General features: G+C 41.0%; 2 protein-coding genes across 2 annotated transcripts in view; one reads left to right on the forward strand and one right to left on the reverse strand.

Moving 5' to 3' along the window:
- Window positions 1-27,347, forward strand: part of dynlrb1 (dynein, light chain, roadblock-type 1) — a 242,234-nt gene that overhangs the window by 76,581 nt on the left and 138,306 nt on the right. The gene's annotated exons all lie outside the window — the stretch shown is intronic.
- Window positions 1,916-26,760, reverse strand: LOC139920070 (semaphorin-3D). Its single transcript, XM_071909977.2, has 14 exons — window positions 26,660-26,760; window positions 25,799-25,889; window positions 22,715-22,843; window positions 22,063-22,205; window positions 20,830-20,944; window positions 20,099-20,168; window positions 18,762-18,906; window positions 17,445-17,667; window positions 10,886-10,974; window positions 7,711-7,752; window positions 7,048-7,205; window positions 5,189-5,253; window positions 3,940-4,097; window positions 1,916-3,313 (listed from the first exon to the last, which is right to left on the reverse strand). The coding sequence occupies exons 2-14, from the start codon at window positions 25,875-25,877 to the stop codon at window positions 2,777-2,779; spliced, it is 1,953 nt and encodes a 650-aa protein (XP_071766078.2). The 5' UTR covers window positions 25,878-25,889; window positions 26,660-26,760; the 3' UTR covers window positions 1,916-2,776.

Here is a 27,347-nt window from a genome sequence, read left to right on the forward strand (position 1 = left end):
ACTGCTTTTTGTTGCTGCCCACTTAGGCTGGAGGAGATGTTTGTCTTGGGGTCCACACAGCAAGTTTTTCTAGTCTGGAAACAATAAGGGATCTAACAGGTGGCATATAGGAACTGACAAGACAAATGAGAAATGTGTTTTTTCTTGCCAGTTTGGATCTTATCAGTTGAGCTTATGGTGTGTTTGTTAATGCTTACTGATTGATAATAATGCTGTTACACAGTGTTGTGCTGATTTTGTTCCTTTTACTTTACAGCACTTTAAAACTATAAAGTGCTATACAACAACAACAACAACAACAATTGTAATAACAATAATAGTGGTAGTATTAATGAGTATTACTATGGTAATACTACTGGTAGTAGTAATAATAGCAGTAGTAGTAATAATAGTTAATAGTAATATAGCAGAAATAGTAGTAGTAATAGCTGTAGTAGCAATAGTAGTAGTAGTAGCAGTAGAAGTTGTAATAGTAGTAGTATAAGTAGTAATAGTAATAGTAGCAGTAGTAATAATAGGCTAGTAGCAATAATAGTAGTAATAGCAATAGTAGCCATAGTAGTAGTAGTAGTAGTAGTAATAGTAGTAGTAGCAGTGGTAATAGTAGGCTAGTAGCAATAACAGCAGTACTAGTACTAATAGTAATTTTAGCATCTATTTTAAGATGGTAACAAACACTCAAAAGAAAATCAGGTTTATTTTTCCAAAGCTGGAATAACAAAGCACTGTGTATGTGAGATGTATTGCACAATAAATGAAAAACCCTTTCATGTTTTTATTTTTTATTTTACTTGTAACTTATCATTTTGTGGCTTACTCACAAATAACACAGTTTAATAACACAGTTTAATTACACAGTTGTTGATCTCACGGCTTATGAGAGAGTTGTGGAGTTAAATAACAACCTACGTTTTTAAGGGAAACACACAAGTTCATATAAACAAGACAGAATTGTCTTTATCTTTTACACAAGATAAAGTTACTAGTATCTAGTTTATAAAGAAAAGAACTATCAAAAATAGAGTTCTATAATATACACTGACGTGAATAATAATTATTAGTTACATGGCAGAATTAATAAGCTATACATAACGCATTTTCAAGCAAGAGTCCATTTCATGTGTGCGTTTGCACTGAGGCCTAGATTAAATCCATTTAGCATGGTGGAGCCAAGATCCTACCTATGCAGAAGGGCATTACATCGCACAGAAACCATAAATACATGCATAAAATATAATGTCTGTCTGTAAAACAGTGAAACATGTGGCAGTGAATTGGACAAACAAACAAAAGACAGTGTTCACCTCTTATATCTAATCTTGTTTAGTCTTCTGTCATACAATATGTTTGCACCACGGATGAGATCCTGATATATATTGACCTGCACCTGTGTGTCAGTCCTGTATGCAGGTTTGGCAGCACAAATCTCCCAGAAACCACTTCTGGTGTCATGGAGGTGCAGTGGAGTGGCTGTGCACAAAACAATGTCGAAATATATAACCTGGCTAGATTGTTGTGGTGTGGAGAAAGGTCAATTCAGTAATGTTAAAAGTTAAAGTGAGTCTGATCATTTGTTTCCAAATTTAGGTCACTAGTCTTCCCCAAAACACACGAGTTGTAGCTTGAGAAGAGTCAGCTCAGTTAACCGGAACAGTTGGTAATTGGCTTTTCTAGCTAGCTAACTAGTCAGCAGGCTAATTTAGCAAAGCAACCAGTGACTACTAGCCACTACTAACGCTAGTTTCTACTAGACACATTAGCTAGTGCACAAATCAGATGTGTTTACAACAAGACTGGTTAGCTGACCAGATACCAGGGTTAGCTAGCTAACAAGCTGACATTATTTTAACTGAAACTGATAAGATGCTTCAGAGGTGAAACTGTCAGTTCCCAGTCAAAAACACTACAGAAATTAACCATGTCTTTTAATTTCTGTTGAGACAGACAAGTCGTACGTTCAGAGAGGCTGTTCACAGATTCTGTTGCCAAGAGCTGTGGACCTCCAATATGGCCGCCAGAGGGTGTGTTACCTCACCTAACTGTCTTGTAATGTGTCAAAGTTCTTGTTTAACTCATTCATTATTCCAATCTATACTAGTACAATATTGCCAAATCATTGCAAATGTAAAATTTCCCTTGTGGTGCCAAATATTTTTACCTTAAAAAAATACACCTTTGAAGAGTAACCAAACACCGAACCCAAATCTGTGTAAAGTCTGACATCTAATGTTAAAAAGCATGCTACTGAAATTGCCATCTGCGATTAGATGATCTTTGGTGCCAGGTGATGTCACCACCTGTTGTACTCTATAGAAGGTGACAAAAGATCAGCCAATAGCAGATGGCAATTTCAGTAGCATGCTTTTTACCATTAGATGTCAGGCTTTACACAGATTTGGATTTGGGGTTTAGTTACTCTCTAAATTCTGAATTTTAGTTCAAACTTGCAGCCAAGGGTTTCCCATGACTATGACAATGAATACTAACAATGCTAACAAGCTAATATAGGGAGACTGGTGGATAAATGTACATCTACATTCCCTTTTTCTTAGTTCAAACTAAGTTTCAAACTGTCTAAGATAGGGATATACTATGCAGTTTTTTGGGACAGTGTTGCTGTCAGTCTTTTTTTTTTGGCAAATACTCAAACCGTCGGCTGGCATTATTTAATAAACAGTTATCGTGATGAAGTAACCTCTCCCTGTGCTCTGCATGTATAGGATCTAGCGTCTCCCCTCCATTGGGCCCCACAGACAGTCTCTCCCTCCCCGGGTGCCTAGATGGGACTCTCCGGAGGGTAGTTCCTCCTCACCCGGGCTTTCCTGCTCTCCTGTTTCAGCTTCAGAGTGCGGAGCTTCTGCTGCCGGCGTTTCTCTCGGTACCACAGGTGCTCGCAGTAGTCGTCCACGCTCAGACTATTGGTCCCGACCATGTGCAGGTCCTTGTAGCTCCTCAGAGGAAGCTGAGGGTGCTGCTGGGCCAGCCAGGAGTTCCTGTGTCCTGCCAGTGGAGGAGGCGGTGGATTAGGGGGACCCGCCTGGCCGAGCAGCCCAGCAAACCCCACCCCTCCTGGGGCGACCCTCCCGGGCAAGGCGGGGTTGAGAGCGGGTCCTGAGGCCGGGTGGTTCTGCTGGTAGTGGTCCGGGTGCAGGCTGTGGTTGGGGATGACGTGCAGCCGGTACCGGGCCAGGACTTGGGTGTAGGAGTGCTCCTGGCTGCTGCAGGTGTAGAGGCCCGTGTCGCCCGGCTCCAGGCGTTGAACCAGCAGCCCTCGCTTCATGTGGAGGGAGCGGTCGTCATCACTTGGAGGAAGCTGACAGCAGAAAGAGGATGAGAGAGAGAAAGAAAGAAAAGGGAGGAGGAGGTGTTGAAAAGTTGACATTCTGGAGATACAAGGTTTTCAAGCAACAGCAGCGGCAAGCGCCCTTACTCAGTAGGTCAGAGCCTACTAGTCTAAGTGTTTATGTGTTAGCTATTTTAGCTAGCAGTTAACGTCTCCAGAGTTCGGGTTGTAGTGGTTGTTGTAGTTATGTGCAAAGCATTTTTGAACTTTTTAACACTTTTGAACACTCCTTCCCTGCATTATGTCCCACCACAACATCCTTTCAACCAGAAATACATCAAATTATGGAAGCAAGACACCATTGACATACTGTTTCCTTGTGACTTCAAATATTTACAATAGAGATAATTTTACTGCAATATTATTATAAATACATATATACAGGGATTACTATATCTTTATATAAAAGAGCAAGGCCCTGAACAAAACTTTGCAGAAGGGAAGTCTAACTGTTTATCCTCCATTTAGGTTGATACTTTTTGACTTTTTTTCTAACAGGGAAGGTAACATCATCCCCACCTCATCCTCTATCTTCTGAGACATTGTCCACTGATGTTTTATGATGGACAGGAGATTAGGCATAAAGTCCCACTCACCTCTCTGCTTTCCTGCGTCTGACTGAGAGTTTGCTGCTGGGTGTCTGTGTGCTGCACCGTCCACCTGAGCTCGGCCAGCGGCGAGCGGGGAACGCACTCCAGGAAGGTGGAGTTTCCCTCCACACCGTACACCAGCCTCGCCTCCACAGAGTCTGAGTCTGACAGAGACACAGCGGACAAATGAAGAAAAATATTTAGTATATTCAGTATCTTTATTTCCCCTTCACACTGTACACCAACTTTGCCTCCAGAGAGTATGAATTTGACAGAGAGCCAGATAAAAAGTGAGAAAAAAATCAAATCAAATATTTAGTATATTAAATATGGTGAGTCCGAGTGACAAAGATGTACTAAAGATGTGTAAAGTGTACTTAGTTTCTCTTGCCACTGTACATCACAGCCTTATTAGGCAGAAAAACAAAAAGGAAGGCAGACAGAAACAGAGGGAGGCAAAACAAATCAAGAAAAATATTTACAACAACATTTACAGAAATTAATTACTTTATTATTATAATTTATAAATTACTTAATTGTAATAAACACTACTGCAGAGAAAACTGCAGTTGCAAATTATATCCATTAGAGTGCGCCCTACTACTGCCAGCAGAGTAGAGCGGTAATAGAAGATATTTTACATATATTTGATATATTTTATGTATATCTGAATGCGGTATGATAGTTTAGAAATAGTTAATGAAAAGTTTTGTACAACAATGAGGTATCCACAAAAAAAGTGACACCCACTAAGATTTAGAAAATACTAACACAGACTGGATCCTCTGTTGTTTAGACATGAGTGATGACCTTCAAATAAGCATTTTTTTCTATCCTAAATGTCTATATACCATTTTGAAATAGAGCCTCTCAAATGATACATCATTATACCATCTTCTCCTTCCTGGTTTGAATTTATCAGGAGTTTTGAATTAAGACTGCTTAATCATATGTTTTTCAATTTGATAATGTCAGTTTGTATGTGTGTTCATTATTCAGTCACTGCCAGGCAAACAGTTAGAAATCTCACTCTCCTGTATAGCTCAGTATCGCTTTCTTTCCCTGCAATGGTATGGCACTAAAAATACGTCATTAATCACAGAATGTATATGTAAGTGGAAAACTGCTGTCTTTAAATACTAACCAAATTGTTCATTGATGGTCATTGGTTTTTAATTATGTAATTAACGGCTGAAGAAAGTTCTATCTTTGAACCAAACGCAGTTCGTCCATATGAGACAGTGGAAATCCTTACCGTCCTCTGTGATTGGACACTGGCTCCAGGGGTCTCCGTACTTTACATCCTGTCTCCGCGCCCGCCTGACACACACACACACACACACACACACACACAAACAGTTAGATAGCCAAAAGAGGACCTGTCTGTTATAATATAGTATGTATTTTCATAAGTGAGTGTGTGTACGTGAATTTCATGCTTACATATGAATGTAAGCACTGTAGGTCAGTGTCAGTGTGTGTGCATTATGTGTGTGTTTTTGTGTGTATGCCTGTATGTGTGTGTGTGTGTGTGTGTGTGTGTGTGTTGGAGCAGACAGTAGACCCATCAGTTAAACGATAGCTGACAGCAGCAGATAATCTAGTTGCCTTTAGATAAAGTTGTATAGCGGCATTAAATCCTCCTCCTCGCTGTTGTTCCTGGGCTTCTGCCTGCTCTTCAGGGGGTGAAAATATGGAGCTACTGTTATTCTGAATGAAGAAACGCTGAACAACAACAGGCTATCAAAATATAGAATGTTGTTTTAGCCATGGTAAAGCGTGTTGTCATATCTCTCTCCTCCTATTTCAACCTCCCGCCGTCGTTTTCTGCCACAAATTCCTCCACCAAAACCCCCCAGTCTCTTTACGTCTTGTAGATTGTAAAGTATCTGAAGGTCTCTCTACCGCTCTCCCTCTCTCTCTCTTTCTTCATCCTTTCCTCCATGCCTCCCCCTTCCCTTCCATTATTCTCCACATCAATCTCCTCTCTCTCCTTCTCCTCCTCCTCCCCATCTCCTCTTCTCCTCCTCTTTCAGTTCAGGATGTCAGTCTTCAGTTAAATGCCCACACACTATACAAGACTGTCGAGTTGTAAATATCAAAAGTGTTTGATAGATCAGTCTGCGGGTCAGTGGGGAAGGTTAAGGGACAGTATTGGAGTTTTTGCTCATTTCCTGCTTTCCCTTACTGTTTTACATCACTGTAGATTGTTTTCCATATGAGATATTTGATATTTGTCCTTTGACTTAGTTGTTTTCCAAAGCAAATATTTTTAAATAAATGCTGTCTAAATATTACGAGGTAAGAAGCAACTTAAGTTCAAAGCTGTAATTGTGTAAAATCCAGCTTTAATTTTAAATTTTCAAGTTTCTTTTTACGGACCATAGCTGGCGGAAGCGTCTTGCTTCGGTTTGTCTGTTGGCTTGACTGGGTTGTGATTGACAGGAGGCGGGTCCGAACGTAACCGCAGAGAACATTAGCTACTGGTTGAAAGATTTATTTTGGAGAGGAAAAAAGCAGAAACTTTTGTTTTACTTTGCTTTGTTTACAAGCAGAAAGCAGAAGTAAGACGCTCCTCCCGTCTCGTCTCGTCTCTCGACATGCTTTTGAATGTGCACATTAATATAAAATGATGAATGTAACTTTATAGCCTGATATTAGCATTTATGCAACTTTGCAAAACACGATTGGTGGCCTCTCACTCACAGTGATGGATTACCTTTGGAGACCAAATTAGAAGTCTTTTTTTTATCTTTTATTATCAGAGTTGCTTTCTATACTGTTTGGAATTGAATGGGAGTGAATGAGCCTGAGAGGTTTGGCTAAACTGATTAAAAAAGTATCTTTAATTGTGCCGTGTGCATGTAAAATCAGTCAGAATTAACATTGAAGGGATGGAAAATGTAAAAAAAATGAGCAAAAAACTCAAATCATGCTGGAACTTTAAGATTGAATCTGTAAATTCCTCACACTACCAGATAATCTGTTCCTCCACGAGTGCCAGAATTGGCAGATCTGGTGTGACTCAGCCCAATAACTGTGTTCCCAGTCTGTCTGTCTCCCTTCCTCTCCTTTCTCCCTCCCTTCCTCTCCTCTCTATATCTGTATCTCTACCTCTTGCTGGTGGGGAAGTATCTGGAGCAGGTCTGTCCGTCCCAGGAGCAGTAGGGGTCCCGGGCCAGGCAGCACTCAGCGCAGTCGGACCCGTATAGCTCACAGCGCTGCAGGCCCAGCTGGGCCACGCCGAGCTCACTGGACACATACAGCTGTTGCTGTGAGGGAGAGAGGGAAGGAGGGAGAAACAGAGGGGGAGGAAGAGGGAAGGAGAGAGAAACAGAGGGGGAGGAAGAGGGAAGGAGGGAGAAACAGAGGGGGAGGAAGAGGGAAGGAGGAAGAAAAAGAGAGTCAGTACATTTGTCTAGGTGCACCATACTGTTCGCTGTCCATCATGTCACTGTTACAAAAAGAGAGGGAAGGAAAGACATCACATATAACCTATTAGACATGTTGAAATGAAATGAAATATTGAACAGTCACATAATGCTATTCAATGGATTGTTTTTTAACATATACATGCACACAAAATGGTTGATCCTCTTGTTTATCAAAATCACCATGGAAACAAGAAAGGCATCAACTCTTAATGTGTTGATTATTTGACAAAAGGCCATTAAATCTGTGTTTTTCCTCAAACTTTGTTCAGATTTTATCCCAGCACAGCCCATTCTGAGTAAATGACAGACAGACAAACAGACAGAAAACGACAGACAGACCTACCCTCTTGGTTGACAGCTCCATACTGAGGATGGGTGTGGGACTCTGTGAAGTTAGGAAGAAAACTGATGAGTTTACACACTGACTCAATCATACACACAATAACATTTATACATATGATATACATCTAGATATGACATTTATAGGTGTTTATGATGTCCAGATTTATAGATGAAGTTCACCGCAGAGTATGGGTTCCTTACATATGAGATTTCAAGTACTACAGACCCAAAGCAGATAGAATAGAATACAATAGAATAGAATAGTCCACACCATGCCAAAAATCTCTAAATCAATCATCAAAATTCTGCTTCTTAGGCAGATCATTAATATCCAAGAAATCAGACAAAGCACATAATTTCTAATTTTAACATGCACATCAAATTAATTTAAAGCTGCACTAGGCATTTTTTTATGTAAAAATGCAGCTGTGTTATCAGGCTAAATCACAAAATGGGGTTGCAACTGAGAAGAGCGGCCAACCGACAGAATGACTTATATACTAGCTGCTGGTTGCAGCTAGAAAACAGCAGTATTATCCTCTAACAAAACTGATACCTCAACCTTACAGACGTCTTTGTCACAGAATGACTGCAGGCTGAAACATTCCTCAACCTAAAGTTAAACGCTGCGGTCGGCTCTGAGGTCGTTGCGGCTACTGATGCAGATTAGAAATCGAATAAGTCTCTTTCTTCTTCAGAGGACTAAGTTACTCTGCGGCTCCCATTTTTCCAGCTCACTGACTCGTTTTAGCGTTTCATTGACTCACAAAGGAGAGTCGATGACCCCTGACCACCCAGAGCGGCAGGGGGGGTCGGACACGATGGAGGCAGCGGGGAGGGAGAAGAAGAGGAGGAAGAGAGAGAGAGAAAGAAAGAGGGGTTTTTACAGTAATCTGGCTATCGCATGTCACGTCGCAGCCGACAAACCGACCAACCAGCTAACTGCCTCTCCTCTTTGAAACCCAGTCAGGGGGCGAGCCAGCCTGTCCTGGCCCAAATCCAGCCACCGGTGGATAGAAAAATACAAGATAAACACTGCAGTTTATCATATGGCTGTTCAGTACAAGGCCAAACAGTTGCTGCAGCTATATATCTGGGTCATGGCCAGCTGGTATACCCATGTTGTTGTTGTTGTTGTAGTGAGAGGCTGCTGGAAATGGGTTAGTTCCTGTTTTAAGCTCCATGTAAATAAACAGACAATGTGCATCTGATATCCTGTTTGTTTGTGGCTTTCCTTATTTTCCTGTCTTTCTTCCTTCCCTCCTTACATTTCCCCCTCTCTCCGTCCTGTGTTCCCAGATCTCCATTTCCTCTTTCTCTCTCTTTTTATCTTCTCTCACTTGATTCTCATTTCTCCTCTCATCTTCCCTCCACTGCTCTCTTCTCCTTTCCTCCTCTCCTCTTCCCACCACTCCTCTCTTCCCCTTTCCTCTCCTCTACTTTCCTCCTCTTCCCTCCATTCCTCTTTTCCTCTCCTGTCTTCTCTTTTCCTCTCCTCTCCTCCTCTCCTCCTCTCCTCTTCCCTACATTCCTCTCCTCTCCTTTCATTCCCTTTCCTCTCCTCTCCTCCTCTTCTCCTTTCCTTTCCTCTCCTTTCCTTTACTTTCCTCCTCTCCTCTTCCCTCCACTCCTCTCTTCTCCTCTCCTCTCATCTCCTCCACTCCTTTCTTCTCCTCTCCTCCTTTCTCTCATTTCTACCTTCATCAATTCCCTCTCTCCTCTCTTCACCTCTTCTCCATTAGCTTATTTAGAGGACCTTGGGAAATATGTGCCCTGCTATCTGTTTTTCAGCTTAGTGGAGTTATTCCAGTCAAATATGTTCCATTGGAAACTACAATCAAGGCCTCACACAGTCCATCACATGGTGCAGGGCCAACAGATGGGCACCGGGAGACACCAAAACAAGCACTCCTACTCAAACTGTGTGTTCTTAGCCATAAAAGTCCTGTGTGGCTGTGTGTTTGGCAGTGTAGCGGGACCTTAAAGGTTATTCAGGCTGCTGAGTGGAGTGAATACACTGAAGAGAAGTTTCCTGATGATGGTGTTCACTGTCATCCAGGTTATGAAAGCAGGTGTTCACTGCAGGCCAACAGGTGGGCACCAACTGAATGTGCCTTTTTATATGTTAAGTCTCGGTTTTCGGTTAACTTTAAATTGACTGTTAACGAGTCTCTGAAAGCAATTAAAAAATTAAAGCATCAGGAAATCCATGAGTTGATGCAGCAGCCGTCACATTAAGAAATTCACACTTCTGGCAACCAAAGCCCTTCAGTCAGTTTCTAAGTTGATTTGTAGCATTCTAAACAGGCAGACATTAAAAGCTCAAATATTTAGGAAAAGTCCACTGGCACAGGCTGTTGGCTTTCCTGGAATTTGCTGGAAAAGATGTTAAATTATTCCACATCCTCTTTGTGGTCAGGGGGTGATTTTAAAGGGATGGCACTCCCCCATGTGTGCTCAAACGATCAAATCCATCCACCAAACATCCACCTAACTTGTGGTTTGACTTTTCATGCTGTTTTTGTAAGAAACTTTTTTGTACAGTTTGTCCTCCATGCTGCAAATAAATAACAAAAACTACATTTGAAGTGAATAATGAGGGAATGCAGTCATTTACACTTACATGTTAGGCATTTAGCTGATGCTCTTATCCAGAGTGACTTACAATGAGTGCAACAGTAGAATTCAGCTTCAATTCTTAGATCAACAACATTACAAGCAACCAAGAGTAAGGAGTGGAAGAATGAGAACTATAGTGTCCTGACAATATTACTATGAAAACAGAAAGATCATGTAAGAAACAGAAGATTTACCAGCTCACTGTTCTCATTAAATTTGTACGACTTCTCCACTGCCTTTGGTCACAGAGGCCTCTGTTCAGTTAAAGTCAGTTAGATCTGAAATTAAAATTCTACTCCCTGAATGTATAAATCTATATAGTGTGATATATAGTCTACTGTCTATTACATGTCTATTTTCCCCTTGAATTGAATGTGAAGTCCTGTTGTCTACCATGTGTTCCAATATTTTCTTATGTCACTACATGAAGTCGTCCATTTATTTTTGCACCAACGCCTTCAAGACAAATTCCTGTAGATTTATTGTATTTGGTGACTCTGATTCTGATGGTAAATTCCATGTCCTTGAAAATAACTTTATCGCCAACTGCATCTCACCTGGAAGACAGTCAGCTCCTCCAGAATGATCTCCTCGGTGTCCCAGTTGTCTTTGATGACTGACACCGCCTTCACCACCTTCCCATCATCTGACAGGGAACAGAAAACAATAGTAAAAACAGTCAATGCATATACTGATATGTCAATGTCACACACACACAAACACACACAGTATAGCTGCCATGTATTAAGCTCCTCAGATTAAGAGTAAGAGGCATTCAAGTGTACAGTGTTACCAGCACTTTACTCACATATAGGGAAATTGGTATTAGTTTTTGATTTAAATGGTTACCAAGTTCAAAATCACAGCGACCAAAACTGTCTCGACATCAGACAATACAAGGGCTTTTACTTTGGAAAAACACATTCAGCTAACTGCTTGCCAGTAAACTTTGTTTGGACTAAGTAGAAGAACTGGGTAGTTAGCATGAGCAGTGATAGCCACCATGGCTGAACAGACAAAAGAAAAGAGAAACTCAAACTGCATCAACACAATATTCAAGCTCCGCCCACACTCACTTGATTGACAGGTGATCTCTGGGAAGTGCAGTGTAGAAACACCACAGCAATGAGGCTGAGCAACAAAGATGTCGCGAAGATAAAAAAACAAAAATCAAAAACTGAATTGTGCATTACCACTTCAACAAAAATTGGAGACACTCCTCCCAGCTGGAGACATCCTCAGCGTTAAATTAGCAGCTTTGTAACTGTCACTTTCTGAATTATAATGTGTTTGGTTTGCTTAATATGAGCACAGCTGCAGAAAATATTTCCTCTTTGCCGCCTCTGTCTTTCAAAGAGCAGAAAATATGGGCATTAGATTTTTAATGATTTAATGGTTAAATGAATGCAGATCTGCAGTGATGACAGGGCTGCTGCCAAAATGAGTTTAAAATGAAGCTTCATTAACTGTCACCATTTCAGTTGGTACAGAAGAGTCGAAAACATTCTGTAGCGGTCGCCGTGGTAACCCAGGACACATTCTATAGTGGTAGCCTTAGTAACAGTGGAATCCAGAAACTAAACATGCACAATGTAAAAGAAACCTCAAACTGAATTTATGGCTGGTTCACATACCAGCTGTTACATTGAACACACACACACACACACACACACACACACACACACACACACACACATACAACGTATAAACACATTCGCTCATGCACATACATGACTACACTGGCTAACGTATACATGCATGCACATACACATGAGCATAAACACACACACACAAATGAGCTCACACACGCTTAAGTACATGTGTTCTCACTTAAACACACACTTGTACACACACATACTGTATGTACATAAACATACATACACAGAAGTGCAGACATCCACAGAGACAAACCCACAGGATCGCCCGCATGCGCGCGCACACACACACACACACACACATAATGCTCCCAAGGAACCTCATGGACCTTAGGGAACCCACCGTGGGAAATCTCCTGTGTGTGATGGGAGTGTGTGTGTGTGTGTGTGTGTGTGTGTGTGTGTGCCTATTCCTGTGCATGTGTGTGCCTATGTGTGTGTACCAGATTGAGACTATTATATAAATGCTCTGTGTGTGTGTGTGTGTGTGTTTATGTATGTGTGTGTCTACAGATGAGTCTGTCAAACAAGCTGACCATACATGGGCTAATGATGTAGATGTGCGTGATCAGACCTCTGTAACTTTTCATTTCAGATAATATCTTCTAACTTTTGTTTGTGCTCTTCAGACTGCCGGCCGCCGTTTCTTTAACTGAGACGCAGCCCAATATGGCAAAAATAAATGCTAAGACCACACATATCCAGAATAAAATAAGCCTGGGTCCAAAAATATACTGTAAACATGTTCTGTAAATAGCCATGTTGGGGAAAAAAGCATTACCTGAAGTTCATCATTCAATACCTCTAAAATATACAGAATCTAGTCTGTAAAAGTGTTTTGTCAGTCAAAGACTTCAGTTATCCAATATCCTAAACTTACATAAATTGTGCAAATTCTGTTTCATTCATTTTGTGGGAGTATTTTCCAATCGATTATTAGGAGTCAATCATTTTGTACAAGAGGAGTAGTTGTCTCTTTTAACTCATTTTGGTCCTGACTGAAAATGTTTTATATTTCTTGCTCTGAAGCAACTCTACAAACTCACTATTTAAACTCTAATCAGGCTAACAGAGGTCTTCCTCATCCCAGGCTTGGTGCCAGTACCAATCAGGCACGTTAAGCCACAATTAGTTAGTGGATTTTTTTAACATTCAAAGGGGCACTAAGTAACATTTTTACTGCCCCATAGCACAAAATGACCGATATCTGCGGAGGTAGATGGGGTTGTTGATAAGTAACAAACCACTGAGCAATTTTATGTTGATTAGCCTTTTAAAAGACGTCTAAATGGTTGTAAACATAGGCTATTAGGCTACATAGGGTTTAAAAGTGAAAGTTTAGTATATGTCTGCATCTTAAACGTCTCTGGTGCACATTTTCAATATTTACAGCTGTTTATGCATTGCTTAAAAATGTACTAATGTATTTACTGCTTGGTCTAAAACTGGGCTAGACATAGTCAAAAAAGATCCTGGGCTGTATGAGAGCTAAAGCACACTGTAGGTGCGATGCTGAAATGACGTCTAGTGCTCAGTGGGAATGACTCAGCAGTTACTTCATCAAGTGTTGAGATTGAAGGCTTTCAAAACTCACTTTCCAGCCCAAACTCTGTATTGGAACAAAAACTGCCCACCCATCGGCACTTCAAGACACAAACTGTGACACAACTGGCACCATTCACACCTGGGACAAGTCTAGGGATCAATATCCATTCGTCCCATTAACAGACTCATTGAGATGATTAGACACTTGCTGTATGATCAGTTATCCAAGTGTCTAAGACGATTACTGAAGTTTTTAACCTTTACTTAACCAGAGTGAGTCGTTTAAGTTAATCAAGCACAGATCCTCTTGTTCAGTAACGCCCTGCTGCATTTACAGTGTTACACATTTCTCATTTCTGTTGTTGGAGCTTCACTGGACTCGTCTGGGGTTAAGTGTCTTTCTCAAGGGCACCAGAGTATTACGGGATGGGTGGGAAGGTTATTATAGCAATTCTCCAGTTTCCAGGTTTCACTCAAAGCGTTCTTACCATTCCTTGAATTTGAACTGGTGACCTTCTGATCACAATCTTTCCTCTTGAAGCTCCAGGCTACTGCTGGCTCAGGGTCAAATACATTCGGTCCTGACATTAGGATTCCCATTACTAGTTGTGTTTTAACCCTGTGGTTTATATGTAGGAACTCCAGGACAGGTCAGGGTTCATTCTGGTTATGGTCCTCTGCATACAGCAGCCGACCACAGTCTGAGATTTCTGCTCTTCTGCTTTATTTGATCTGTTTTGTTTACTTAGACTAAATAAGTTAAAAATGACAAAAATTATACAGCTTTGTCATTATTACTATGCTGCTTTTGAAACATACGGTAGTTTTGCTGGCACAAAACTAATTCAAATTCTGGTACTTTTTAAAAGATAAAAGCCCTTGGTTGACAAAAAGCACTTTTATAGACTAGATCTTCTACTGAAAGAGTTGGCAGTTGATGGGAGGCAAAGTGATATGTGAGAAATCCAGTAAGGATATAGACAGGGGATTTATCTTGTATTGACGGCAAACCAAGCACAGCACAGTGTGTTGAGTCCATTAGTGTTTGAAACAGAAGAGTTTTGCTCCAAAATGAGATATCTACCATTTGAAAAATTGGGACACCTACTCTTACAAAATGATTGGGCTTGAATATAAAACTCACAATATATAACCATTTAAATAACTGCTATCTTAGGTCACTTGCTTACAAAAAAGCAACTGGTATAATAAAATATTATCTTCTGTATTTTTTGACATTTTGAGCAATGAACCTAGGTATTTTTTCCCCCCAAAATGGATAAATACGTTGAATTAAACCATTCAAGTGATAAAATAAAAAATAAAAAAAAGGACAACTAATAATCAATTTGCATGGCACTCGACACAGTTCCAAAGTGCTGTAAAATAAAAGGAAGAAATGATCAGCCATAAAAAAAAGGAAGACTTGCTCTGCTGACTCCATTTTGACCCTGAGGAGCATTAATCAGCCAGGAAGACGGAGAGTTGACAGGTTTTAACAACAGCTATAGTGAAAGGGTAACCAGTGTGGTTAAAAATGTGTAAATGTGACACTTTAAGACCCCTAAGACTATTTATCAGGCAGGAAGATGAGAGGTTGAAAGAGCCTTTCAACAACTGTAAGATTTCACTTCTACTATACTTCCATTTTGAGTAAAAAAAAAACGGACTTTCATTGACATTCATTGCTCAGTATTTTAAAAAATAGGAATGATAGCATCCTTAAAAATGACATCATTTTGCAAGCCAAAGTCTAATAGCTGATAACTTCAACAGCCTTTGGGAATGAGTTTCATTCTCATCCTAGCAGCAACTAAGAGCAGACGTTACATTTTTCAAATGTTGGATATATCATTTTCGAATTAAACTCCTCATGGGAAACCAGTTGAATAAATGTGAAAATAACTACGCCTGAAGACCCCAAAGACTACTCATCAGGTGGGAAGATGAGGAGTTAAAACACTCCAATATGCTAAATATCTATTTTGAGAAAAAATCAATTCTGAAATTCATTGCTCAACATCAAGTGGGATGACCGCATACTTAAAAATTAATGTGCAAGCCAGTTCTCAAGACAGCAAATGACTTCAACAGCCTCGCATGATACATTTCACTCTCATGTAAGCAGTAACTTAGAGTAAACCTTACATTTTTCAGGTGTTAGATTTTGGAATGAAATGATTTCAGTGCATGAAAATGTGAAATGAACTACACTTAAAAAATCGCAGAAAATCATCCATCAAACAAGAAGGTGAGTTGAAAGATTCAGCTTGGTCACACAATGTGAAACACGCTACAGTTAAAAGAGCAGAAAGAGCATTTATCAGGCAGGTAAATGTGCAGTTGATGGGGAGATGAGAGATGCTGGAGAGGAATCCACTTAGAGGAGATGTATGGAGCCGTCAGCCCACCTCTGCCCCCCGCCTGTCACCAGCAGTTAAATAACCTCCACCATTTATCACACACACAGCCATTAACACTGTCAGACACACACACACACACACACACACACACACACACATCGCAAATGCCTTTACATACAGCTTCAAGGACTGACACAAAGTTTATGAACACACACACGCTCCCTATTAATGCAGCTGGAGAGGCATGAACAGTCAAACACACACACTGCATACCTGCACACACATATGCGTGCATGTTGACGCATACAGATACACACACACATAGACATGCACACACACAACACACTCAAGAACCCATTCACCCTGTCAGAAGTATTGCTTTGGGATAAAACAGTAAACCTCTCCACTTTCCACCTTCAGCACCGACTAAGAGACACTTTAAAGGGATAATGAATGAAAGTAGGATGTTTACACACAACAAATGAACAAATGAGCTAAAATCAATCACTACCACTGACATTTTTATGACGTCACTCGGTTAAAATTTAGTTGTTGAAAGATACTTCAAGCCAACGAGTCAATTCATTTTCTCTTGTTGGTAATTCTCTCTGCCCTTCCTTCTTCCCCCCCCCTGTCTCAGCTCTCTCTCTACCTGTGTATTCACCAACATACAGGATCTGATGCGATTATTAGTTAGTCTATTTTGAATAAAGAGGAAATGGGGTTGGGTGAGAGTGAGTTTGTCACTGCCAATCTTCTGTTGTTAGGCGAAAACTTATCCTTTCAAGTATCCAACATCATCCTCTCCCAGTTGAATGGTAACTCTAAAAATTGCTCTCTAAAAAAATGGATCTCTTATCTTCTTCTACTTCTCCCGTTCCATGTGTAAATGATGTCACCTACACCCTGGTTTTAATGAATCAATTGGATCTATGATTTCTATTTCTACTTTCAACCAATTAGAACATTCATTAAAGCCTGGGCGTAAGTGACATCATTTACACCAGGAAGTAGATTGGGATTCAAAATTTGATTCTGTTGATAACCAGAGGGAGAGCTTTTCAAAGGCTGTCAGATTTCCACATTCCTGATAGTTATAATAATGTGGGTAACTTTACATTAACAATAACCTTTGTTAAATGAAACCATGAAATTGAGAAATGCAATTCTCATTGCACTGGACCTTTAAGGTTATTTTACGGTAGTATTCATTGTAAGTCGCTCTGGATAAGAGTGTCAGGTAAATCCCTGACCTTTGTCTTTGTGTTTTCTATTTTCAATTTTAACCATTCTGCTCTTACTCCTCCTTCGTTCCTCCATTTTTCATGTAAGCGCTCTATCTACAACGTCCACCCAGTCTATCCATCAACATTTTCCCTTTCTCTGTCCTCTTTTCATGATCTCTCTGTCTCATCTGCTTCACCATCTTTCTCTTTTCCTTCCATCTTCTAACATCTCTCTCTCTCGCCTTCTCCTCTTCCTTTACCCCACTGACCTCTATCTTTACCCTGTTTTTTCTCCCAATCCCTCTGTCTCTTCCTCCTCCTCCTCACCTGTGCCGAGATGCAGGACGTCGTAGGGTCCGTCCTCGGCGTCCACCCTGTCCACCACCACCCTCTGCAGCATGTAGGGTGCGTTGACCCGGGTGAGGACGGGTCTGCGGCCCAGAGGCAGGACGGGCTCCCACATCAGCTGGTGCTGCCGCATGAAGCTCACCACCTCGTCTGGGAAGTCCTTGGTGGACTTGTGGAGGGGGTCGTAGGTCTCGCTGGGACACTGGAGGACAGGAGGGAGAAATATTAGAAGTGGAAAGGAGTGAAAGAGTGTGTGGTGAGGCTGAGGTTTCCCAGAAATCAAGGCGCTGTGGTATGGGGAGGATGAGAAGTCTTTTGGGAGATTGGTCATGGGTCAGTTTACCTGTTATGTGATGAGAACATAGACACCAAAATCATCCATGTGTCACCGGTAGATGATTCACTCCGGTGCTCCATGCTAACACATAAGAATACACTATGTTGAGTGATAGTGGTCGATTAGCATTATCCAAAGTAAGAAGACTGACCTTTCAGTAATAACATTAATGTTAATATTCTTTTTATTGTATAGCCTGTAGATTCAAAAATGAAATGACTTGCGGTTGGTGTAGCCAGGTAGCCGCATGTTGATTTGTGGAGAAAGTCATATGTTTCACTTGAGCAATAAAGGGAAAACGAGACAAAGAAAACCATAAAAGTTGTAAAGAGGAAGGGACAAATGAAGAGCGAGAGAGATAGATATGTTATACAGAGATTTTTGCAGGAATGGCTAAATTGACTTGAAAAAATGTGCAGTAAAGAGGAGAATTAAGTTTTGTTGAATTAGTGACATCACTTGGACAAAGTAATTGATTTGGACAAGCCTGCAACATGGAAACCATTATTTTTGTGAGCAATGTGTGTGCGTGTGTGTCCAGTGACTCTGATCAGGGTTATGACCACAGCATCCCTGTGACTGTTTCATTTTGCTTTTAATCATTCTGCCAAAACACACACACACCTGCACACACACACACACACACACACACACACACACACGCTGATGTGGCTGACCTCATCGGCAATCAACCAGATCATACAAACCCTCTCCATAGAGGGGCGAATTCCCCAACAGGGACAATGAAATAACACCACACACACACACACACACACACACACACACACACACACACACACACACCTCAGCCTTCCTGACAAGTTGAAGTTTCCCAGTTCCCAGAGGAGTTCACAGCTGAGGTGTTAAATCACCAGAGGTTAACCCTCTCACAGCTTCATCAGCTTGCTTTCATTAGCTCACGTGTGTGTGTGTGTGTGTGTGTGTGTGTGTGTACGTACAGTGCCAGGCCTCGGGTAGGGGATGCGGCCCTTGTACTCTACCCAGCGATAGTCAGGACCTTCTTTATGGGCGAACGGCCCGTTGAACGCAGCGCGGATAGACGCCATGGAATACACACACACTGCTGAACCACGAAATACAGAGCTGTGAGAGGAGAGAGAGAGAGAGAGAGAGTGAGGGAAATTATTGGGAGAAAAGGAAAAAACTATCATTGAGAATGATTTTGTAAATTTTGTTGTAAGAAATGCTAATCCATCCTTCCCAATGTCCTGTATTGTTATACATTGACTTATTGAATTATATTAAATGTATTGAATTGCTTTTATTGATATGTGCAGGAACTCGCAGTCTGAAGAGAAAAAGACAGGGATGAAAGAGTGAAGAGAGAAAAGGGAGAAATGAGAGGAACGGCAGGAGAGGGGGATGAGAAGAGGAGAGGAAAGAAGAGGGCAGAAGAAAACACAAAAGTATAGGAAACAGGGAATAGTGAGGAGAGAAGGATGGAAGGGAAGGAAGGAAGGAGGGATAGAGGGAGGACAGGAAAAAAGGAGGGAGAGAGATGGGGGGATGGGAATGCTTTTATAGATCAGGGTTACAACAACACAACCAGCCGGGCCTCTTCACCTTTGACCCCCGCAGCGACCCTTACATGACTTTTTGACTTCCACACTGCTGGGCGTGCATGTGTCGGCCTGAGTGTGAGTGTGCACGTGATTCCTGTCATTTCTCCTTCCTCTCTACTCGACTGACTGTCTGTCTGAAGCTCCTTGTTTCATCCAACTGTCAAGCGAATTTTGTGCAAACTTTTGGAATGTCTCAAAAAAATAAAATGCAAATTTCCATCAGCTGGGTTGAAACAAACAATCAGGCTTTCTGAATGTCAACAAACAAATCTATGAGAAATACGGAAAGGGTTTTTCAAGAATTGATTAGCATTGGGGAAAGTTGCTATTGTTCTTTGATGTCTGCTAATGTCCATATTTCATGCTTACATCCCAAGACGAAAACAAAGAAATGCCCTTGGCGATATTCTAATGCACTAACTAAACCAGACTTAGAGATGGAAGAGACAGCAGCTGAGACATTTCAGGTCAGGGTGGACAGATATTTAAGAGTCAATCAATTTCCATCGTGAACTATCTTCAACAATTAACAAAAAAACAGATTTTGCTGTTTCCATTCAACCTTTCTAATTCCATATATTATAATTTGCAAAAAATATATATATACTTGGATGGAAACCAAGCTTGATTGTTAGACAAAAGGTATTTCTTTCTTTCTCTTTGATGAACTGACTGACTTCCTGGTGAAACGATTGATTGGCTGGCCGACTCACCTGGAAGTGCTGAAGACGCCGTAGATGGTCGGGTTCTGCGGGTCCTTAGTCTCCAGGACAAAGATGTCCTCTGGGAAAACACAGTAATGGGACTGATATTAGTATACAACGCTATAAATCAAGTCCATTTTGTTGATTCCATTTTAAAGACACATCATGCTTGCATCATTAAAATTGTGAGTTACTCATCTTGAGGAGCCAAGGACGGTCACCAAAGTCACACATGTACTCAATTCAGATATCATTTTAAGCTATTTTGACTGTAACTTTGGTCAGTAATTTTTTTGTCAGTTTGGAATACCATTCTACATACGCATTTTGTTCTTAATTGTCCTGCCTAATTTAATAAAAGTTAAACAGGAATAAAGACAGATTGCCAAGAGAGCACACAGAGAATCTCAGATAGAGTATCTAGCTTGCCAAACTGGGTGTCCATTCCAGAGGAGTGAGGTGACAAAAGAGGAGGGAGGAGAAAGGGGAGATAGGAAGGAAGGAAAGGAGGAGACATTTATTACTCTACCTAGCTTGTCAAACTGGGCGTCCACTTTTGTAGAGGGAAAGGAAGATTAAGTGAGAGAAAAGGAGGGAACAGAACAGGGACATGAGGGGGGAGGTGTATTTTTGAACTCATCAAACTGAATGTCCGTTCCAGTGGAGTGAAACGAGAGAAAATGAGGGAGGGGAATGAGGAGCTAGAGAGGAAGGAAAGGGAGGGAGGGAAGGAGTGTTACCTAGCTCATCAAACTGGGTGTCGACTCCAGACGGTCCAGGAACAGAACAGACCAGCCTGGCCTTGAGGAAGGTGGTCCAACGATTGATCAGACTCCTCTTCCCCCCGACGTCGTTCTGGATGGAGGGAGACCAGGGCAGAGCAGCAGGAGGAAGGGAGAGAAAAAAAGTTAGACGGTGGAAGATGGACAAGGAGAGAGGGGGAGGAGACAGGAGAGGAAGCACAAGGAGAGAGACTTTGAGAATCAATGTAGTTGCAAATGGAAAGATTTAGCCACACTTTTCTTCATTTGTACTGTATGGTTGCTGCAGTGTTTGGTTTTCTTCTAGAAGACACTGTAAACCCTGACCCTGGTTTCTCATCTGTGTCCATATGGAAGGCTTTCAGGACAGATTTTGCATCCTCTGGCGGCCATATTGGAGGTCCACAGCTGGGCAACAGTGGCTGTGAACAGCTGGTTGCATTTCTAAACTTACGTCATGGCTGAGATGGCTCAACAGTACGTCATTAAGTCATACTCAACAGTATGGAATAGAAATTGTTAATTTCTGTGCTGTTTTTGAACCGAAACTGATCATTTTGCCACTGACAGCCTACATCTCATTATATCGGCTTGTTAGCTAGTTAACCATAGTATCTGGTAAGCTAACCATCACTGTCTTGTAATTAACATGTCTGATTTGCGCACTAGCTAACTTATCTAATAGAAGCTAGCTTTAGTAACACTCGGTTGCTAAATTAGCCTGCTGGCTAGTTAGCTAGCTAACAAACCCAAAAAAGCTACAACTTGTAGGGCTTTGGAGTAGAGATAAGACCAAAGGAGCAAGGGTTACAGACAAGACAGCAATAACCTAAATTTACAAACAAATGTACCTTATTGGACCATTAACTTTTCCTTTTCACATTACTGATCTGACCTACACCCACAGCACAACAATCTTTTTCAGACATTTCTCTCTTTCTTGCCCAGTTGTTACTTACTTAGACATTATTTGCACAATGCTAATTCTCCAGTGGACCTCCATGGCGCTAACTAGATTTCCAATACAACTGCAAAGTCTCTAAAGAAATACTTTACTTAAATTCAGGATTTTTTACAATTCAAACAGCAACACATTTCCCATCTCTCTCTCTCTCCCTCCCTCTCCCCCCCCTCCTCTCTCTCTCTCTCCCTCCCCCCCCCCCCCTCCTCTCTCTCTCTCTCTCTCTCTCTCTCTCTCTCTCTCTCTCTCACCTTGCAGACTCGAGCCACGCGGCTGTACACCCTCTTGTCCCACTGTCCAGCCTCCACTGCTCTCTCCTTGAAGAAGAGGTAGACCTTGTCGTCGTCAGGACTATGAGTGTCGGGGATGGAGAAGGAGCCCACGAACTCCGGCTCTGTGGGGGGGAGGGAGACAACAGCTTAGTTGTTGTTGTTGTTGTTGTTGTTGTGTGTGTGTGTGTGTGTGTGTGTGTGTGTGTGAGTTTTACACCTTCGGAGTGAGGGTATTTTTACAAAATTGAGTTGGTTAATTTGGGGTTTACATTAAGATCAGAATTAGGTTTATGGTTAGGGTTAAGGATAGTTTAAAGTTAGGATTTGGGTTTAGGGTTAAATTTAGAATTATGATTAGGTTAAGTTTAGGCCTGTAGTAGAAAGGGTTAAGGTTAGGTTGGGGGATTAGGGTTAGGTTTAGCTTTAGGGTTAGTGTGTCTCCATGGCAACAAACTGATAAATTGAGGAACACAGGAATGAGAAAGGGAGGGATGAGGATCACATGTTGGGAGAGCGATGGAGGGTCAGATTCAGATTCACTCTCAAACAACATCTCTTGTGATGTGATCCAAAAAACACAACTTCCTGTAAGAAAACATCTAGTCAGTTATAAATGTGTGTAGTTCCTCACCATTGAGCCAGTTCTGGTCGTAGGCCTCGGTCCGGATGTAGTGCTGACTCCCGCCCTGGATGGACGTACGGAAGACAGCAGCGTTGGCCCCCATGAAGTCGACTGAGGTACCAGAATATAGCTCACCATCTAGGAAGAAGGAAGGAAGGAAGAGCGACAGAATGTATACTTTGTGAAAAATTCCTTCTCAACAATACTCAGCAAATACACTGCAGACACACCATAAAAATGTTTGTGTTAAATATTACAATGAAATTTATCTTCCTTCTGAGAGTGATCATGTTTGCTGACCAATGCAGAGATTTTTGCTATATTAATAGCAGTACGGTGTGTTTTATTCCCTTAACCCCCCCCCCCCCCCCCCCCCCTTAATAGGCCTCAGTAAAACAGTCAAATATTTACAATCTGATGGTATTAAAAATACATATTTATATCTATCTTGTTCTTTGTCTCTCTCTGTCTCTTGTGAAACAATGGGGCTCATTTAGCAAGCAATGAACGACAACATTTACAGTTTTTTAAATTATCCAATGGCAAAACATCATTCTCCCAGCAAGGTAGGATGCACAGTCTTCAAAACCATTTGGGAATTCATAAGTTTTGCCAAGCATTTCTTTGCCTTTTTTTTTATATTGATCTTGGATCTTCAATAATCGCATGGCTGCTGTTTGTGTTGCATATTTGTCAGCATCCTGCAGTTAAACGTCCATACATTTTTGACAAATTCTAATATGCTTCATGAAATATTTCCAAAATGTTGGGGATTATGTTAGCTATCATTTACAGTAAAGGGCCTCTGCAACAGCAAATTGTCCCACTTGCCCTGAATGTTTCTCTGTTTCACTGCTGGTTTAAATTAGCTGAGTTTCATTTTCATATTCATATTCAAGCCAATGGTAAACCCAATTTACTGTGCATTCCCCTGTGTATATAACTGATCGACCTGTTTTATGTCTAATGATCCAAAAACTCATTCTCAGATTCCCATAAATTGTGCAACAAAAGTGTGAACATATTTTTCTAATCACGCCTCTGAATCCCCAATAACACAGTTCACATCCCCCGAAGGCATCTGCAAATGTTCAGTTACAGTCCATATGTTCGCTGTTCACAGCTCTAAAGCCTCATTCTCCATTTCTCATTACTTATAATGTATAATGTTTGTGCAAACAGCTTTTTTGAATTACACTTTGGAGTCCCCAATAGCAACTCAGAGAAAATCTGTAAACATCTTAAAATCCATAATTACACGGCCAATATTTTATACACACACAGATCCAAGGCTTCGATATTTGAGTCTCTGTTTTTGTATTTTTCTGAGCCAATTGCAAACACATGACAATCAATTATGATCCACAAGTTTTACATACAAAGGTCTACTGGTCTCATTCTTCATGTTCAGTACTTTCTTCCATTACATTACATGGAGGCATTTTTTAAGGATAGTATAACTGAAGTGATTGGTTCATAAAATGACAACAGCCTTGACTTGATCCTCTATCTATCTGAACTTAACTGGATGATTTCTTTATCGGTGATGAATATGCAGTGTTTTGGAAGAGGAATAGTCATTTGTTTTAAATTTTGTCTCCATCTTTGTTGCTCAGCCTCATCACTGTGGTGTTTCTGCACTGCACTTCCCAGAGATCACCTGTCAATCAAACAGTGTGGGCGGAGCTTGGACTTTCTGTTGATGCAGTTTGAGTTTCTCTTCTCTCTGTCTGTTCAGCCATGGTGGCTATCACTGCTCATGCTAACTACCCAGTTCTTCTTCTTCTGTTTATTCCAAACAAAAAGGAAACGTAAAACACACCAGAGACTCTGGGTGTTTAGAACAACAAATGTAAAAGCTTTTATTGAACTGGCTATAGGTTGAATCACTGTTGTGTTAATCAAGAGCGGCAAAACTGACATATATTTATATGAAAATGTCACCAATTATTACTGTGAGTTCCACAAGACGATCCATTTCCTTGTGTGTGTGTTATGGTTATATAATCACAACCCATATGTTTTATGTCCAAAGTTCCTATGGGGCCATGACTGACGACAACTGAAGACTTCAGACTTCAGACTTTGTAAATCCTTTAACAGCCAACATGTGTGCGGTTGTGCAGTGAATCCACATCATGTGGGGGGGTGAATGTTATACATCAGAGGAAATCGCCTCTTCTGTTTTTAACTCTGAATCGTAATTAACGTTGGATTCTCATGACTTGCTCAACAAACACGTGAATATTGTTGTTCAGTTATGCTTCTGACTCGTCGATAACAGCGCTCAACAAAGTCTATATGAAGCTCTTTTATTCCAAAGTGCTAAGTATCCATTTATCAAAAGTGTTACCTCATGTTCATTGTTCAATAGCTCCAAAATAAAACTGATTAAATGGCCAAAACTGCTTCTAAATTGCACGCAAAAGTCCCAAGACAGTGAGTTGTACTTTCATGCCAGCAGCCATTTTGTAGGGGAAGGTGCCACATTTTTCAAACGGTGAATATCTCATTTAGGAAGGAAACACTTCATATCCTCCTAAGGCGTCTGAAATTCTCTAATTATAGTCCATATGTTTGCTGTACACAGATCTAAATCCTCATCCTCCGGTTCTCATAACTTCTAAAACCATGCGATTTAAAAACCTCATTGGTCTGAAAACACACAGAACTCATCTCCGGAGGCTTTTTGTCTAATGGATCCAATTCTCGTTGATATATTTTATGCCGCTCGTGTCCTACGGGGCAGCGACTGACGTCAGCTTGTGAAATAACTCATCCGCCGTGTCTTCGGACCACACAGCACAGCTGAACGGACGATTTGCAGAGAGGAATGAGATGTCACTGCAGACAGTGGTGGGATTGTACGCTGCACTGCATTAGTGTCACCAGAATGTGAACATGGCAGTTAGAATGTGACAGAAAATGATTTAATATATCCACTTGCTGGCTCTGTGTGTGTTTTTGTCTGTGTGTGAGAGAGAGAGAGAGGGAGAGAAGGAGTGTGTGTATCTGTGTGTGTGTGTGTGTGTGTGTGTGTGTGTGTGTGTTTGTGTATGGACATTCAGTACATCATGTGTAGATGTGACCTACCAGTCAGGCGAGCAGTAAATGGCTCTCTGGGACTGAAGGGACACTTTCCTCTGCCTGACTCCACTGTCTGAGACAACATGAACAAAGGCTCCTATAGGAGAGAGAGAGAGAGAGAGAGAGACCACACACAGATACACACAGAATGACAGATAGTCAGAAGGAGTGAGAGAAACTTCATCAACTTCTTTCCATATCCCTGCTGTATACATTCATTTTAACATTCTACTGTGGTTATTCATATATTCTATGATTGCAGCTGCGTCCCTCACTCAAAACACAACATGTCTTGTGGCTGCATTGCATTCTGGTCTATTGACACTACTGTCAGTGTAGAAATTGGTCTCTCTCCTCTTCTACGATGGATTTCTCCCTGTGTGATTGTTGAACGTCTCTTGGTGCAAAATGGCGGCTCTAGAAAGAAGCCCTCGCTCTTTGATTCTGAGGGACTGACACCAAAACCTGACGTTTACCGCTGATGTTTTAGATCCTGAAACATTTTCTGCTGTCAAACTCCATTGTAGCTGCTGGAAATATCTCTATGCGACGCCATTTTGTCTACGTTTGACCAGTTATCCATGTGAATAAGAAAAACACACCACCAAACAAAAAAAAGGGCGCAGAAATGCAAGGTACATCAACGATAGCTGTTTTAGGGTGGATTTTTCCTTTAAATGAAGACAGAAAGACTGGGAAACGTTATCTATATCTTTATCTTTATATCTTTTTTCTTTCCATGTCCACATAGTATGCTTCAGTTTTAGCATTCCACTGTGGTTAATCATCCGTGCATGAGTGAATGAGTGAGTGAGTGAGTGAAAGAATGAAAGAATGAATGAATGAATAATGAGTATTTCCTTGTACCTCTGTGTTGTGTCCTAAGTGGAGGTACGTGCACTGAGGATGGAAGGCTCCGGTTCCACAGGTGTAAACATGAGTCTTATTGAAGGGCTGCAGCAGCCGCACGAAGTTGGCACAGTCCGTCTGCAAAAAAAAAGATAAAATAAACATTTCACACATTTAAAAATTTTATTTTATTGCAGTTTTGATATGTAATAGAAACTAATATTCAGTTATTCACTTGTTCGAAGGCATAATGAAATAACAGCACATGAAATGAACCAAAACAGAAAACTCCAGAACCCAACATCCCAATGTCTTGTAGTTTCCATTTAAAAGAATTAACAAAACCTATTATTTCATGTCATTTGGAGAGATCCACCAAGACTGCCACATAATAGGCAGCCCTAAGCAATTTAACCAATATTAGAGTAATTTGAGATACAGAGACAGATTTTCAGATACACAGACAGATTTTGCGATGAGGAGACATGCAGTATATATATATTTTTTTGAGGTACAGAGACAGATATTTTGAGGTACAGAGACAGAGGTTTGTCTCACTGCACAGAAAAGAGACGCTCCACATTCCTCCTTTTTCCCATGGGCATTTTTGTTGTGAAGTATCATCTCCCAAAAGGAATATAAATAAGGAAAGCGGGTCCTTTTTATGTTTGTCGATTTGAGGTTAAGTCTTTAGGGGATTTAAATC

Source organism: Centroberyx gerrardi, chromosome 5 (assembly GCF_048128805.1).
Source record: "Centroberyx gerrardi isolate f3 chromosome 5, fCenGer3.hap1.cur.20231027, whole genome shotgun sequence".
Lineage (NCBI taxonomy): Eukaryota > Metazoa > Chordata > Actinopteri > Beryciformes > Berycidae > Centroberyx > Centroberyx gerrardi.